The 13814-nt window shown below is 39.4% G+C and overlaps 1 protein-coding gene across 3 annotated transcripts in view; it reads right to left on the bottom strand.

Annotated features, from left to right (window-relative positions):
- The window catches only part of LOC140477354 (TPR and ankyrin repeat-containing protein 1-like), an 84413-nt gene that overhangs the window by 2579 nt on the left and 68020 nt on the right, over positions 1-13814 (bottom strand). For all 3 annotated transcript variants that reach the window (XM_072571075.1, XM_072571073.1, XM_072571076.1), the window contains 3 exons: positions 12476-12621; positions 4350-7390; positions 2395-2490 (listed from right to left, as the gene is read on the bottom strand). In XM_072571075.1, the coding sequence (XP_072427176.1) occupies positions 2395-2490; positions 4350-7390; positions 12476-12621 (3283 nt within the window). The remainder of the gene's footprint in view (positions 1-2394; positions 2491-4349; positions 7391-12475; positions 12622-13814) is intronic.

Below are 13814 nucleotides of genomic sequence, written 5' to 3'. Positions count from 1 at the left end.
AACACCCCAATCCATATGAAAAACTGTTACCAAATGGAAGAGCAGCAGTCATGCAATATTTTGAGTGTATAATGTGATTGGCCTGATTTGAAGCCAGTTAATTAATTGTGGACACGACACGTGTCTTTGTTCAATGTTTCCTGTTGCTGTAACTGAAGGCAAGTTATTACATGGAGTATGGAACTTAAGCACTGCTGACAAAGATACACTTGATATTTTCTGCATGGCATTCATCTGGATAGATACCACCAAATTTCATAGGGAGCAACAATACACAATGTATGAAAATATGGTGCTACTATGGTTGTCTTGTCAACTGATCAACACAGTTTTCTCATTCAGTATAAATTGTTGCACCCTCTGCTGTTCTTGCAACTGTCCTGATGAGTGTAAGACAAAAAGCTTTGACAGCAAATCTCTGTATCTCATGTTTGTTAAAACATCCCAAGTTAACAGGTAGTTTGCATGCAGCAAATTTCCACAAATAGTAAGCAGACAAATGATAACTATTTCATCAAAAACTGCTCTTCAACCAACATCAGTTCCAAGCGTTAGTCAGAAATTTCTGTTAACGGTAAAGGAAAGGGTGAATAAAAGTTATTCGGATCTGCTATTGGAATACTATCAGTATGTTTCAAAATTTACTTTAATGTAACTTTTGCTATGCAGGTTGGTATAATACAAGGTACATTGAACGGAGATTATTAGAGAACACTGGTTAATTTCAAAATAAACTTATCACCAACTTAATAAGGAAATCAACGGAAGACATGCTACTGAAGACTTTACAAGTATCCCTAAATTACAGTGAGACTGTGTAGCAAATAATGTTTACAATGCCAACAACTACCTAGATAACTCACCTTTCAATAGGGTTTATTGCAAGTGAGAAAGAGCTGAATTCAAATAGCACAAAATCAAAGATAAAGAATTTAATGGACCACTGGCTCCATCAGGGACAATTTATCTCTGGACCCTTCATTGCAAAGTAACTACTCACCTCAAAGGGCTTCCATACAATAAGATGTGAGCAGCTCTCCAGCACCATGAGCACAGCTTGGTTGCAGTAGCCATTGCTAGTAATGTAGTAGGGCCAATAAACAGTATAGTCAATGGTGACCTTGGACCAAAGTAATTTGTAGGGGACAGAAGAGGGATTGGGATCTGTCAAGTACTGATAGGTAAGGGGTGAGAGCCATTGCCTCTTGACAGTGCCTTTATTTCCATCGCCAGGTTCACTGTTGAGCTCAGGTTCCCCTAGAAAAATGTCCCAACCAATTTTCTCCCACCAACAGCTGCAGTTACATTAAAGTAAATTTTGAAACATACTGATCGTATTCCAATAGCAGATCCGAATAACTTTGATTCACCCTTTCCTTTACCGTTAACAGAAATTTCTGACTAACACTTAGAACCAATGTTGGTTGAAGAGCAGTTTTTGATGAAATAGTTATCATTTGTCTGCTTACTATTTGTGCCAATTTACTTGGCTGTTTGCCCACACAGTGTGGTCCCCACTCACTGATGGCAGTAAATACAAGTACCAGTGCTGATGGGAACGCTGTCCTTGACCCTTCTGGCACTGGAGCTAATTGGAGGATCCAAGAAAGTGACAGGGTCCCCACTCTGCCCCATTAGAGAAATCTTCCCCACCCATCACTGTGTGCCCCATATCCCAGTTCACCTCCAGGGAAGCATCAAGTTCGCCCTGTATACAAGTAGAAGTTTCACTTCGCGGGATAGCAATTATGTGTAACAACTGCAAAATATTAATACGATAAGGAAAGGAAGATACACTGATATCATTATTCCACAGGACAAAAAATACTTATTAATAACTTCAGATAATGAGGTGGTTTCTTTATTAAGGTAAATAAAATTGTCCTTGTATGAAGCTGTATGTTTACTTTTGGTATTATGATGTAATGTAGGAATGTGCAGACTGTCATGTGGTTTTCTGAGAGAGAATTCATGGGAAGTAACAGACTTAAATGAGTTTTTTTTTGTTTACACGATGCAGGTATAGCCTGACTGGGCCAACATTTATTACCTGTCGCTAATAGCTCTTGGGAAAGAGAGAATGGATTGAAAAATGCTTAATCAGCTAAACTATTAAGACCAGGACTATAGTTCAATTAAATTCTCGACAAACAAATGTGGCTGTAAGTTGCTTCTCTTAAGTACGGGTTGCATGTACTGTATGTGTAATAAATTTGAGAGTGGGGTTTAATCTGACTATTATAAGAATCTTACTGGTTTTGCTGAACATATCATCATAATATAACAGTGTCTAAGATAATTACCGTAAAATAAATATTTTGTAATGGCTATTGTATATAAATGTGCCAATACAGCAAGTTAGAATTACTTCTTGTGTTAGATATTTAAACATACCATCATCAGTGTGGCAGAGTACTTGCTTCTGTCGCATGTCAGCATCATTTACAATCTCCTGAAGCATATAAATTTTCTCTGATAATATTTCTTCACCTAAGGAATATAAAAGCACAAACAATTGAATTATATAGATGTCCCATATATCCAACACTAAATTAACAGTTAACAAAAACCTGAAAATCTTTGGAAAACAGAAATTGCTGGAAAAGCTCAGCAGATTGGCAGCAGTATGGAGAGAAATCAGAGTTAACATTTTGGGTCGAGTGACCCTTCCTCAGAACTGACTAAATTGTCTTTTGGCTCAAGTAAAAGACCAAATCAGGGGATATGTTTTAATGTTACTTTCTCCAATTGTCATGCGAGTATCCCTGAGATCAGAGGAAATTGGTGGTGGTGGGGTGGGGTGGGGAGTGGGGGTGGGGGGGTGGGAAGAGAGTTTGGAGAAGAATGTTTGTTCCCAAGACTCCCCAGTACTACTCCAAAGCTGAGCATGCAGGCCCCTCAATAGAACTCACCCAGGGTGATAGGCTCTGCCCTTTGCTCATCTTTCCCAATCTGCACTGCCGAATATTGCTACAACTTTAATGAGAGAACTCAATGAAACACTACTACCTGGTGCACTACATAGTCGCAAATTCCAAGCTGAACTTTGTGATAAAAATTTGGTGAGACTCCATCTGGAGAACTGTGCGCCATTCTGCTTCTCTTCTCCACCTACACCTCAAGAATCACAATCATACAAAGTCAATTACAATGATCCTTGGCCTATGTAATTTCAGCAATCCAAGCTTTTGCTTTTGAGTTTGGACAGAATCCAAGTCAGTGTTTAAAATGATTAAGGGTAGCAACACTACAGACAAATTGACAGATTGTCTGAGATGACATGCCTTGAAGAAGTAGAGGCCAGCTACTTAAATTAGTGAGCAGAGACAGAGGTTGAATATGTAGAATTTTATTTGTCTGAGAGACCTTTTTAATTTGAGAAGCAGTAATGAGCACTGACCTCTTGCAATCGTTCCACAACACAGGAAATGGATTATTTTTGTTTACTTGATCATCAAGTCATGCAAAACAGAGCAAGGTAATTTGGCCTTTTGTGTCTGTTTTGGCTCCATAGAGGAATGATCCATGAGTCCGATTCCAGAGCTTCCTGTAGAGCCTTACAAACCCTTCTCTAAAATATACTGTATGTTTCCTTTTGAAAATTACAACTGAATCTGCTTCCACCAAGCTTTCAGAGAATGCATTCAAAAATCACAAACCTGGTTTAAAAATCAGCTTATCCCCTCCTTTGTTCTTTTGTCAATTACCTTAAATCCAGGATTCAATTATTAATCCTCTCAATAATACTGTAAACGATCCTCTTGATTTTGAGCACACTCTTAAATTGCTGCTAAATACTTTACTCCAAGAAAAAAACAATCATACCTTCTCTCAAATACTGTTCCATATAAGCTATTTTAATCAGTGTGTGACAGATCTTGGGCAGATAGAAGCTGAACCTGGATTTCCTAGTCCAGAGGTAGGGGCATTATCACATTGCAACAAGAACCTTCAATGGTGCTTAACTTTTGTATAAATGGAACAGAGAACTTAGATTTAAAGTAACTGGTACACAAGCCTAGAAGAAGAGGAGAAGAATTATTTTGAGGCAGTGCATTGTTAAGTTCTGGAGCTCAGTCTTTAAGAGAATGAAAGAAGAATGATTTTCAACATGGAAGTGTATGCACATATGAAAATAAAAAAAATGCAGGGTACTGTATAAAGTGCAGAGGAATGAGCTGGTCTTCATTGATAAGTCAAATGATCTTCAGATTCTATGTTTAAACTATAAGCAGTAACTAGGAAACTACAAAACAGGAAACTAAGAAAAGATTCCAGTGGTCAGACCAATTGACTTTTCATGATTTTCATGAAAATATGTTAGCTAATTTTAAAGAGAAATAGATTACCGTTTATCCAGGCCTTCTGGTTGTAGATACCATCGATCAAATTTGCAACTACATGAATACTGTTCTGCAGTTTTCCAGACATCACTTTTGCTAGTTCTTTAGAAGTCAAGTAATCAGTTGCCATTTCTTCAAGAGAATGCAACATACTTCTGCCTTTGCTCATGACAGGCTCCACGGATCCTCTGAAGTAAGTCAAATAAGCATTGTAGGCAGCTACTTTCTTTATGTGCTCTTCAAGACTGATGTGGGTTTCAAAGCAATCGTACAGGCATAAAGTTTCACTTTCCTCTTCATCTTCATTGTCTTCCCAGTTTTCTGAGATATGGTTAGCAGCTTCTTCATGTTCCTGTTTTCGGCATAGGTCAGCATAGCTTTTAGACCCTCTTGAAAATCTCACTCCACAAATATCGCACTGTGTCTCATCCACGTAGGCCTCTTTAAAGTTGCTGGGAACCTCAGTCGTTGGTTGGACAGTATCATAATCTGTTTGTGTCAAGAATTTTACCAGGTACCTGCATGCGCTAATTACATGTACTACACACTGCCATTTCCGTCTCAAATTTGCTATCTTTTGCAATTCAAAAGCCATGTCCTGTAGGTGTTCGTCCTTTTCTTCAAAGTACTGAACATTGTCTGGAACATCATAGTATTCTTCTGAGAGGAGTGCAATTTCTTCATTTCTTGTCCAATATTCATCACTAAATCTTTCAGCTTGAATGTTCTGAAAGTAAATACCCCGCACTGAACCAGGGCCAGAGTGATGATCCCATTTCCAGAAGCAGTCATGCAAATACTCATCATCTCTTGTCTTCAGTAACTCCTGAAGGCTGATCACCACATCATTAACAGTTTGTGCTCTATTAACATTTTCAACAAGACTTACGAGTCTCGCTGGGACCTTCGATCCATGGTGTTGACAAAGTTTTTTCAACTGTCTCTCTACTTCACAGAAACTAGATTTGATCATCTTTTCCACTGAACATTCCAAAATGTATCTTGCATTTATCAACATTATCACACCCAGAACTGCTGTCCTTTCAGCCTCTCCTGAAGAAGTATAATCCGGATCACGGAAGGCATCTAAAAGTACATTGAAATGCCCACTCTCCTCACCACACAAGACACGGATCAGGTAAGCCAAATGTTTCTTGATTTTATAAATGACTCTGGGCACATCCTTTGGCTTGAACTCATTTATGATGCTAAATGCATCTCTGGGGTTTCTGTTTTTGACATTAAATTTGAACATGAAGTTCCAGTAATGAATTAGAGCTATAAAACTCCTTGGGAGACAGACAACAAGGTTCTTTTTGAAATGCATGAGCATGGAACAACACAAAACAAACTGGAATTCAAGCAATGACACTGTATTGGCTATACTCGGGATGAGGAGATGAGCATGAGTACATCTCTTAATTAGTACATTCATGAACCGGAAGAAGTGGTGAATACATTCCTCTGGGTCAGCGTGTTCATAAAAACCCTTCATAGATGTAACTAGAAGTCTGAAAATACACAAATGTAATGTGTCGGTAGGGAACATCCCACGCTTGCCTCTTAGGCCTGTTCTCCTTTTGTCTTGATTACATGAGCCTCGTTCATATTTCCTTCGCTCAGAGTCATATGCTTGCTCAACGTTTGAAAGCAGATCTTCAATTTTCTTGGGGTAGTCACAAGTTAGAAGATAAACCTGTTGGGCCTGTACCCACAAATCTGTTGATTCCCTTCTTTCCTCTACTGCAGAGCATTGAAAATAATGAGATATGTACTCCCGCAGCACGGATTTGAAGCTGTGAAATTTAATCCCCTTTATTAATCCCAAAACTTCACGGCAAACAACAGGGCTTTCGGAAATAACCCTCTGGTGAAAATGTTTTGGGTAAAAAGCATTCAGCAGAGGGGTACATAAAGCATATGGGTCTCCAGTGAGAATATCTTCAATTTTCTCAGCTTCTGGAAAAGTTTCTTTGGAATAGAAATCTTTGGCTTCCAGCAATATTCCATTTAGAACAGTCAGATACAACTTGGCATGAAGTGAATATTTTGCTTCATATCTTTTCAAAGGCCTGTGATAATCTTGACAGGAAGGAGATTTACAAGCCAAACCACAGATAAACTTTGGACAAATATCTGGAGTATTCTGTCCCGCTGACTTGATTTTATCAGCAAAGTCACAAAGGTGAAGCAGAAAGTGCTTCTGTAGCAAGAGCCTAACTTTTTTGATTTCACATTTGTAAAAACTGCCTTGCTTTTCACTTGGATCTAAGTCAAAGTCCAGCTGCAAAATTCTCACTCCTTCATATCGTGGAATTCTGCCATACTTGGCATCTACTGGTGAAATTCCAAAAAACGCATAGCAAGCTTTGACCATCTCTTTCTCTGCATTGTTCCGAGGATTGTTTAGTGCTTTCACTAACCTCATCAACATTTCCAAACAAGTCAACGATCGTTCAAAATCTGACAAAGCCTCAGGGTCTCTCTGTAGTAATATGAAGAGGCTCTCCACGGCTCCAGCACTGTTATATTCTCTGACAAAAATATCAAAAGCTTCTGTAATCACATTTGTCTCTTTATTTAGAAGACTTTTCAAGAGCATGGCTTCTGCTACATCAGACAACTGTCGTTTTCTGATTTCGAAGAGTTTGGTTGCTTCATCCAGCATATCTTGGATATTTTCTTTTTCTAAGGCACTTATCTCTTCTCCTTTGCTTTCTTTGAGTAGGATCACTCGGGCTGCAGCAAGAAGGCATTCAGCTTGAAATTCTTTCTTATTCGAAAGTCTTGCTGCTTCTTGGAGCTTTCCGTGTTCCCTCATCAAAATGGCAGCTTCCTCCTCACGGTTCTGGCTTTTCAAGAGCTCAGCTGCTTGAGACAAACACTTGTTTGACTTGAGGAAAACTAGCTGGTCTTCAGGATCAAGATAATTCAGAGAGGCCATCATGTCAATGAGTTTATTCTCATTCAGAAACATGGCAGCAGCCTCTAAACGAAACTGATCTGCAGAATATTTAAATTTTATAGAAGGTTGAATGTCTTTGTATCTAGAAATTAAAAACAATGAGATTTATACATTAGCAATTTTCTTTTGGGATTTATTGGTGTAACGTACAAGAAGTATATGGTTAACATATAGTAAATAAACCTGGGGATGCCATCAGAAGTTGCTGCACAGTAAAGGAACTGATGGTAGAGAAACTGATATCATAAATTAGATTTTAAAAAGTTTGTAAAATGGTTGGTGGCACATAAACTGGAAATGTCACAGGTCAAGATGGATGCAGTTTAGGTGGCTTGGGAAAATAAAAGGTGACAATGGCAAAAGCTTGGAGCATAATCTTCTGAAGTTCTTTGAATATGGCAATGATGGCAGAGACAGTACGGTTGCAATTGTCAATGCCTTATTCAAAAAAAAAAGGAAATAAACACTTAACTACTGAACAGACAGTCTACCATTAGCGATTTAGAATCACCTCAAGATGAATTGGGATTATTACTTAGAAGGACACTTAATACGCCTTAGTTGAAGACAAAATCAGTTCTGACTAACTTGATTTGAATTCCTTAACAAAATAATGAGGGCTGATTTTGTGTACATGGATTTCACATGAGAAAGTGGTAGACAATAGACTTGCCACAAAACTGAAGCTCAAGGGATTAAAACATACAGTGACAGCACAGGTACAAAAATGACTGAAAGACATAAATAAAGTAGCATGCAGAACTATTGCTTTGCAGACCAGAGGATACATAATTGGGTTTCCAACAAGAATTGTTATTAAGTTCATTGCTCTTATCTATACTTATCAATAATATGGATTTGGATATCAGTGCAATGTTCAGAAAAGTCATCAACAAATGAGGATAACAGCAGATGTCTGGCCAGAGTAATGAAATAAACAGACATATGGCAAATACATTATAATGCAGTGAAATGGCAAGTGATCATTTTTCTGAAAGGAAGATTTAGGAGAAACAATATAAGCCAACAAGTTACAGCTTTAAAAGGGATGCAACAGGAAACCTAACTGGGCATGAAAAACAAAAGTCTTTGCTCCTGAAGTGAACTAGTGCAGCTGCTGAAAATCTGAAAACAAAACAGAAAATGCAAGCACTTCAGGTGTAATCTGTTTCTCTTCACAATGCATGTTTCAGGTCAAATGTTGGAGGCTGCTGTGTAAAAAAAAAGCACATGGGAACATTGACTTTAGTTATAAAGCCAAACTACAAAAGTATCTGTCAACACGTCTCTTATATGCCTCCTCAGCAGCACATCCCAGACACTTAGTACCCTGTGTAAAAAAGAACTTGCCCCTCAATCTCCCTTTTTTTACATTATACCTATGTTCCATAGGAATTGACATTTCTACCTCGGCAAAAAGAACTTAGCCAATCCATGCCTTTCGTAATTTTGTAAACTTCTAGGAGGTCGCCCCTCAGCCTCCAACGTTTAAGTGAAATCAAATTAGATTTCTCCTTGTAGGTAACAGCTTTCAAACCCTTTTCTGCACCCTCTTCAAAGCCTCCACAACCTTCTGTTGGTGCGGTGACCAGAACTGTCTGCAATATTCTAAATATGATCGAACTGAAGTTTAATATAGGTGCAACATAGCTTCCAAATGTTGATACTCTAGATCCTGACTGATATGGGAAAGCATGCTATATGCTTTCTTGACCACTTTATGTACTTGTGTTGCAACTTTCAGAGAATTGTGGACCTGGCTGAATCTAAATCCCTCGATCAGTTAATGCTTCTGACAGTTCTGCCATTTACTGCATATCTTCCTTCCTGCAATAGACCTTCTCAATGCATCGCCTTGTATCTGTGTGGAGTAAATTCCACCTGCCATTTCTCAGTCCAAGACTCCGTCTAATCATATCCTCTGGCAATCCTTGTCATTATCTGCAGCTCCTGCAATCTTTGTTGTGAGCAAACTTAGTAATCAGACTTCCTACATTCCCCTCCAAATTGTTCATATTTCAATGGTCTCAAATCAAAAAACATGCTTCGACTGTCTTCTATGATCAAGCCAGTTCTGTCTCCACTTTGAGCTCTCACCATTTATCTCATGTGATTTCACCATTGTCAAAGATCTTGCTAGAAAACGTCTACCGTGCCACCCTTATCAATCATCTGAGTTTTTTTGAGGATGTGACAATCAAGTTTGTGAGACTAGACCCCCCTCTGCACAAAGCTATGCTGCCTATTGCCAATAATTACATATTTTTCAAATGCAATTCCTGTTCATAACAATCTTCTCCAATAATTTCCCTACGACAATGCAAGGCTCACCAGCTTGTAATTTCCCTAATTATATCTGTCGCCCTTCTTAAAGGAAGGAACAACATTAGCTATTCTTCAGTCCTCTGGGACTCGTCCTGTGACTAAAGAGAATACAAAGATTTTGTACAAGCTCATGGCAATTTTCTCCCTCAGTATTCTGCGTTAGATCCCATCTACCTTGATGCTTTTCAAAACACGCAACACCTCCACCTTTTTTATATGAACATGCCCTAGAATATCAATATATCTCTAGACAAACAGGTCCTTCAGCCCAACAAGTCCACACCGACCCTCCGAAGAGTACCCCACCCAGACCCATTCCCCATACTAATACACTTAACCTCCATATCCCTGAACACTACGGGACAATTTCGCATGGCCAATTCACCTAATCTGCACATCTTTGGATCCTCTGACTCCATGCATAAATTTCCTCCTTTGTCCTGGAGCAGACCTACCCTTTTCCCTCATTAGCCTCGACCCCTGGAAGCTGGTACATGGGACTAGATTTATATAGGATTTCTGGTTGGCATGGATGAGTTGGCCCACAGTATCTGTATCCCTTCTGGATGTCTCGATGATTTTACTGCATGTAAGTTTGCTCGCTGAGCTGGAAGATGTTTTCAGATGTTTTGTTACCATATTATTAGGTAACATCTTCAGTGAGACTCCGGATGAAGCACTGGTTGTGTAGCCTGCTTTCTATTTATGTGTTTGGGTTTCCTTGGAGTGGTGATGTCATTTCCTGTGGTAATGCCATTTCCTACGGTGAAGTCATTCCTGTTCTTTTTCTTACGGGGTGGTAAATCGGATCCAAGTCAATGTGTTTGTTTGTTGACAGAGGTCCAGTTGGAATGCCATGCTTCTAGGAATTCTTGTGCGTGTCTCTGTCTCAAGATCACCAATAATACCTTTACTGGCAGAGAAGTCACTAAACAGGAGGAAAACAACAAAAAAAAACTCCCTTCCTAGATAATGCAGTAGAGCGAACAGCCAATGGGGAACTTCAAACCAACATCTAGAGGAAAGCAACACATACGGACCAAATATTGAACTACAGAAGCAATCAACCCAACACCCACAAACGAAGCTGCATTAGAACATTATTTCAACGAAGCACCACACACTGCAGCAAAGACGAACTACGCAGAGCAGAGGAAAATCACCTATACAGTGTATTCATAAAGAACGGGTACTCAATGAACACAGTCTGCCGATTTCTCAGCAACAAACTGCAACAAGTAGACAAAATACGTTCAGAAACCAGAGCTACTCTCCCCTACATCAAAAACATCTTGGAAATGACTGCCAGACTACTCAGACCCATTGGCATCATGGTAGCCCACAAGCCCAACAGCACATAAAACAACAGCTAATGAACTTGAAAGACCCTATACAGACAACAAGCAAAACTAATGTCATTTACAAAATACCATGCAAGAACTGTAACAAACACTACATTGGACAAACAGGCAGAAAACTAGCCACCAGGATACATGAACATCAACTAGCCACAAAAAGACATGACCCACTCTCACTAGTATCCTTACATATGGATGAAGGAGGATACCACTTCGACTGGGACCATACTCCTATCCTGTTCAAGCCAAACAGAGACACACATGAGAAATCCTAGAGGCATGGCATTCCAACTGGAACTCTATCAACAAACACATTGACTTGGGATCCCATTTATCACCCCCTGAGAAAAACAACACGAAATTACATCACCATAGGAAATGACACCAACGACTCAAGGAAACCCAAACATATAAATAGAAAGCGGGCTACAAGACCAGTGCTTCATTCGGAGGCTCACTGAAGAGGTTACCTAGTATGGTGACAAAATGTCTGAAAACGAACCTTCCAGTTCAGCAAGCAAACCTACATCCAGAACCTCAAGCTCAGCTACAAATCTCAAACCTCTATGATTCTTCAAAAACTTGTGTCATTTTTGATAAATAGCTTAAGACTCTCAGAATTATGGTCATTGCTCCCAAAATGGTCCCCCACTGAAACTTTGATCACTTGACTGCCGGCCTTTTTCCTATTTAGACTTTTCACATACACTACTTCAAGAAACTTTCCTGGATGTGCCCAACAGGTCCCTGCACCCTCCCCTTCCAAGCCCCTGGCACTAAGGGAGACCCAGTCAATGTAGGGGAAATTAAAATCATCCACCACACCAACCCTGCTGTGCTTACATTTTTCCATAATCTGTCCACATATCTCATCCTCCATTTCTTGCTGGCTATTAGGAGACCTATAGTACAATTCCATCAAAGTGTCCTCCCTCAGTTCAGCTGATGTTCCCCCTAATCAGTAATGCAACTCCCCCACCACTTTTACATCACGACTTCCTGGGTGTAAAAGAACACGGTAGAAAAAGACAAAGTAAAGTTCATGTAGACATCAAAAGCTTAATACTATAGAAACATGAGAGGAGTATAGAAAGTGCATGTGAAATTAGAAATGTAATTAGTAAAGAGATGACACAAAAACATTATCAAGTAAAATCAAAGAAACCCAAAGATGTCTTATGAAACAGCAAAGAGTAGAACTGCTTAGAAACTGTGGGCACCATTCTCAATTTTTCATAAAAGGGTATGGGTGAGTGGGGAAGAACAGCAGACAACTTCAGGAGGCAGAATGAAAGAAACTGAACGATGAATATAACGAAGAAACAAAAATAACAGTGCTTGGCATCCTTCATGTGGATAAATCATCGGGTTGGTTGAAATGCACCCCATTTAATAACACTATCTTTCTAATTTTAACTTCAAGTAAAATGCACATAGTTTACACTCAGGGGAAAAACATCAATTCGTGAATGCGTCAACATTACCTTTCCACAGCCAGAGCGGCTTCATTGTAAAATCCACCACGGCAGAGCATTTGGAGTGCCAACTCAAATTTGTGCACTTGTTCATAGCAATTTGCAGCTTGTCTGTAACACTGAGCCTTTCTGTACGAACAAGCTGCATCTCCCACCTAAGAGATAAGGGAAGAGGATCAAATAACAGTCTGAACATTAAATTGTAGCACATAATTGTAAATCATTTTTAAAACATATTTTAAGAACATAGGCATCATTAAAAAGGAATGCAGTTATTGTGATTTCTAATTGCACTGGAATAGGTGATGGCAAGTCATCGTCTTGAACCAGCTGAAGGTGCAACAACAAGGAAGCAAACATTGGGGCTTTCAAGAAACAGTGAAAGAACAATTGTATGTGTCCAGATTGGGATGATGCCAAAGAATGAGTTTTTATAGCATGGAAAGAGGCCCTTTGGCCCATTGCGTCCACACTGGTCATCTATCTAGTATAATCCCATTTTCCGCATTTGGCAAATAGCCTTGTATGCTGTCGTGTTTGAAGTGTTTGTCTAAACACTTAAGTATCTTAAGGGTACCTGCCTTCATCATTCATTCATTTAGTTCCATATACTCTGTGTGAATACATTTTTCTTTAAAACACCTCCAAATCTCTTGCTGCGTACCTTAAAACTGTGCCTACTGGTTATTGATCCCTCTATCAAGTGGAAATGTTTCTTCCAATCTCGACCCCTCATAACTTTGTACACTTCATTCAGAATCCCTTTGGCCTTCTCTGATAAAAAAAATCTCCAATTTAGTCTCTTTCTCACTGAGTAACTCCAGCCTATGCAACATCATGGTGGATCTCCTCTGCAGTGTAATCACATCCTTCCTATAATGTAGCAATTGGAACTTTACACAGTACTTCAGCTGTGACCTAACCAAAGTCCCATTCAGTTCCATCATAACCTCTTGCTCTTACATTCAATGCCTGGACATGTATCCCCTGAATTCTTAACCACCTTATTTGCCTGTCCTGCTGCCTTCAAGGATCTATGGACTTGCACACCAAGGTCCCTCTGATCCTTTCATACTTCCTATTGTCATACCATTCATTGCCTTGTTAGTCCAACCAAAATGCATCACTTCACACTTTTCAGAATTACATTCCATTTGCCACTGTTCAGTACATCTGACCAGCCATCAATATCATTCCTCACCCTTGGTGCACTGTTCATGTCTTTATTATTAAAGTACACAACAAACAAGGGACTGAGCACCAAACTCTTGTGGTACACCACTGCACACAGGCTTCCATGCTTTAAAACACCCTTCAACCATCATCCTTCCTGATAATAAGCCTACTT

The sequence above is a fragment of the Chiloscyllium punctatum genome, chromosome 5, assembly GCF_047496795.1.
Source record: "Chiloscyllium punctatum isolate Juve2018m chromosome 5, sChiPun1.3, whole genome shotgun sequence".
In the NCBI taxonomy this organism is placed as follows: domain Eukaryota; kingdom Metazoa; phylum Chordata; class Chondrichthyes; order Orectolobiformes; family Hemiscylliidae; genus Chiloscyllium; species Chiloscyllium punctatum.
This window is presented reverse-complemented; position numbering and strand designations above follow the sequence as displayed.